This window comes from Ipomoea nil, unplaced genomic scaffold, assembly GCF_001879475.1.
Source record: "Ipomoea nil cultivar Tokyo-kokei standard unplaced genomic scaffold, Asagao_1.1 scaffold2761, whole genome shotgun sequence".
NCBI classification, from domain to species: Eukaryota; Viridiplantae; Streptophyta; class Magnoliopsida; order Solanales; family Convolvulaceae; genus Ipomoea; species Ipomoea nil.
Genome location: NW_017619189.1, coordinates 1,329,883 through 1,333,483, shown reverse-complemented (window position 1 = coordinate 1,333,483; position 3,601 = coordinate 1,329,883). Strand labels below are relative to the sequence as shown.

The following is a 3,601-nucleotide window of genomic DNA, read 5'->3' as shown; positions in this document are numbered from 1 at the left end:
CAAGAGATGTGGATGATACAGAAAGCAACTGAATCATTTTGGACCATTCAGCCATTGGAGCTTCCTTCTCTTCCAATGTCTTTTTGACTTTTGATTCGCTCAATCCTCTCGCCGCTGCAAGAGAGTTACTATAACCTCCGCAATACTGTCGGCGGATGACGGCCGGCATGATGAACGGCGATAGAAGAAGCGACGTAGAGGATGAGTACATTAGGAGGCACCACAAGCACGAGGTGAGGGAGAACCAGTGTAGCTCCTGTCTTGTAAAGCACATCAGAGCTCCAGTTCATCTTGTAAGTCTCCTATGCAACTTTTCTCCTTCCGTCTTTCGATTTCTCTGTTTATTTTTCTATTGAGTTATGCTTAGATCTGCGTTCTCACTGTGATTTTTTGTTGAAGTTTTGTTTCGTTGCGGATTAATGCTCAGTTCATTTTATATCGGTTTGATTTCGGTTCCGCTGTAACGAAGTTACAGTTGCGCCTGAGGAGAATGAATAATTGTGGTTTTTTCTGCAAAATCGTGTTCTGCGTTTTGGTGTAAACCTGAAGATGTATATTCTTTCTTTTTTTTTTTTTTCCTGGAGATGAAAGGAACAAAAGTGTCTTTACTTGTTAATATGTTATTAGTCCTGTTTAGGTTGGTGTAGAGATGTTTGATAGGGACTCCTTTAGTACTGGATGGTTTACAAACTAATAGTTCATGCTTTGAATCAAATGAACATAATTCTAGCCATAAATGTGATTATATACAAGTGATATGATAGATTGAGAACCGAATATGAATGTTCTTGTTTGATCTTATTCAAATTTTTTGTTGTTTGCAGGTTTGGTCATTGGTAAGGAGGTTTGATCAGCCTCAGAGGTACAAACCGTTTGTGAGCAGGTGTATTGTGCAGGGAGACCTTGAAATTGGAAGTGTTAGAGAAGTTAATGTTAAGTCTGGCCTTCCAGCCACCACCAGCAAGGAGAGGCTAGAGCTGCTGGACGACGACGAGCATATACTTAGCATGAGGATTGTTGGTGGAGATCACAGGCTAAGGGTATGAATCTCAAGCTTATCATTGATTGGAATTGTGTGATTTAGCCCTTTTCAAACTTGATAAACCAGAAATCCCTTCCTCAAAAGGATTCTGGTGGAAATGTTTCTTTGTCATTAGGACCATAGGAAGTCAAATTAGAACCTTTGGAGATATGCTTCAATTCTCTGATTTCTTTTCTCCTTTTTTCCTTTCTTTGTTTTCGGCTTTTCAATTTAGAAATACTAGCACCCATTTTTTCTGTTTTTCCTTTCTCCAATCAGCTTTCCATTTCTTCACAGAAATGAAAATTTTCTCCCTTTAGTAATCGCACGTATATCCATTTTCTTCTTTTAGTTCAATTACTTGATACTAGTGGAAGTTGTGTATTCCGTGTTGCATTTGCCTGAACACTTTGGCCTTGTAGGCTGTGGCTGTTCTTTGAAATGGCAGTGTGGTTGGCTTAGATGCAGGGCTGGTAAAGGTACTGAGTTGTGATAGAGTAATCTTCTTTGTCATTCGGGAATTTGATCTGCTATTTTCTTTTTGTACATCTTGCTCGCCCACAAGGATTACTGTAGAATTTCACATGTTGTTCTTAAGTTTTCATCTAGAGTCCCAACTTCTAACTCTTTCTCATCCCGCATTTAAAAACATGCAGAACTACACATCAATCGTGACTGTACACCCAGAGATCATTGATGGCAGGCCTGGAACATTGGTGATAGAATCATTTGTGGTGGACATCCCAGACGGGAACACCAAGGATGAAACATGCTACTTCGTGGAGGCGCTGATTAAGTGCAACCTCAAGTCATTGGCTGATGTCTCAGAGCGATTGGCAGTACAGGGCCGCACAGAGCCTATCGACAGAGTGTAGAGAGTAAGTACAGCAGCAGCGGTGTGGATTTGCGGCTTTGGGGGTTTAAATTATGGTTGGTTGGTAGAGCGTACATGGTTTTTGATTATTGGGTAGTATTTGGCCAGTCTCCTATCTTGAAATGTTATATAGTCATGCAGCTTCATTGTAATCAATCGTAAAGATCACCCTGGTTTGTTGCATATGCTCTTTGTTTATTACCTTTTTTCTTTTGCCTCTTCCAATATTTCCATAAATGAAGATATCATCTTTTGTTGCCTGTATGAATGTATGGACTTGGATTGTAAATATTTATGCTTGTAATTTGTGTCTTCTTAATTGCTAAATTGATATGGAACAATAGAACTCTTTATATTCATTTATTATTGTCTATTTTTTTTTTGAAAACATTTATTATTGTCTATAAATGAATTGATTCTTTTAAAAAAATCAGTTTAACAATAAAATAAAATAAAAAACAAATCAAGTAAAGTCACATTATGAGTGAATATTAAAAATGGTTCAAGGTCACATTGAACGTTTTGCATTAGCAGCAGGGTGGGGGCTGGGGGCTATTGATCTGATGAAGACCTTTTATGTGCAAAATGTACAAGGAAGGGTGGACACTAGGTACTGATAGGGTGATTCGCGGTTTATTTTCTCCAACTGTCTTGGGCAGGCATTTTGGAGGCTTAGAATTGAAAACATCGGGGGTTATTTAGAGACCAAAAGCCCAAAAATTAATTAGAGGTGATGAATGACAAATTATGCTGTGGAACTGTGTCCACCTTGTAAGGTGGACACGATTTTAAAACTGTTCATAATTATGAATATATAGTTAAAAAATTATGAATATATAGTTCTATAATTATGAACATAGAGTTGTAAACATAATTATGAACATATAGTTTTGTAATTATGAATATAGAGATTCAATAATTGTAAATATGAAGTTCAAAAATTATGAATATATAGCTTTGCCATTACGAACATATAGTTCAGTAAATATGAACATAGAGTTTTGTAATTGTGAATATAAAATTCAATAATTATAAATATGAAGTTCAAAAATTATGAATATATAACTTTATAATTATGAACATATAGTTCGGTAATTATTAACAAAGAACCGTGTCCACCTTGCAAGGTGAACAGGGTTCCACAGCACAACGATTGGTGATAAAGACTTATTATGCACGAAGTGTACAGGTAAGAGTGGACATTGAGAACTGATTGGACGACTTGCGATTTATCTTTTTTGGGGCTTTAAACAAAATTACTTTAGCCTAAGCTGAAAACCAAATGTATCAATTTCTTTCATATCATTATTCTTATTTTTGAAACGGCCCAAGGTCGCTGTTAGGTCGGATTTACACGGGCCTCTTGATCCTCAAATTTAATGAAAGCACTTCAAGAATGGTGAATATCCAATTGTTATGCTATGGACCCAGGTCCAAAACGATGCAGCTTTGTGCGTCTGGAATAACAGTATCGTTAGTGTTACTGTTTACCATTTCCTTAGTTAATGATTTTTTTTTTTTTTTTTTGGGTGAATATAGAGTTCAAAAATTGTGAATATAGAGTTCATAAATTGTTAATATAAATTCAAAATTTCTGTTATACTGTTGATATAATTGTGAATATAGAGTTTAAAAATTGCGAATATAGAGTTTTGTAATTGTGAATATTGAGTTCTGTAATTGTGAATATTGAGTTATGAAATTGT

The 3,601-nt window shown here is 36.0% G+C and overlaps 1 protein-coding gene across 1 annotated transcript; it reads left to right on the top strand.

Moving 5' to 3' along the window:
- Positions 1 to 2,159, top strand: LOC109157169 (abscisic acid receptor PYL8-like). Its single transcript, XM_019305086.1, has 3 exons — positions 1 to 293; positions 825 to 1,040; positions 1,678 to 2,159. Exons 1-3 carry the CDS (start codon positions 156 to 158, stop codon positions 1,894 to 1,896), a joined length of 573 nt encoding a protein of 190 aa, XP_019160631.1. The 5' UTR covers positions 1 to 155; the 3' UTR covers positions 1,897 to 2,159.
- Positions 2,160 to 3,601: the final 1,442 nt, after the last annotated feature.

Coding starts and splice junctions, on each gene's coding strand:
- LOC109157169 (XM_019305086.1), top strand. CDS start 156: ATGACGGCCGGCATGATGAACGGCGATAGAAGAAGCGACGTAGAGGAT. Junction 294..824: donor TCAGAGCTCCAGTTCATCTT/GTAAGTCTCCTA, acceptor TGTTGTTTGCAG/GTTTGGTCATTGGTAAGGAG. Junction 1,041..1,677: donor GTGGAGATCACAGGCTAAGG/GTATGAATCTCA, acceptor AAAAACATGCAG/AACTACACATCAATCGTGAC.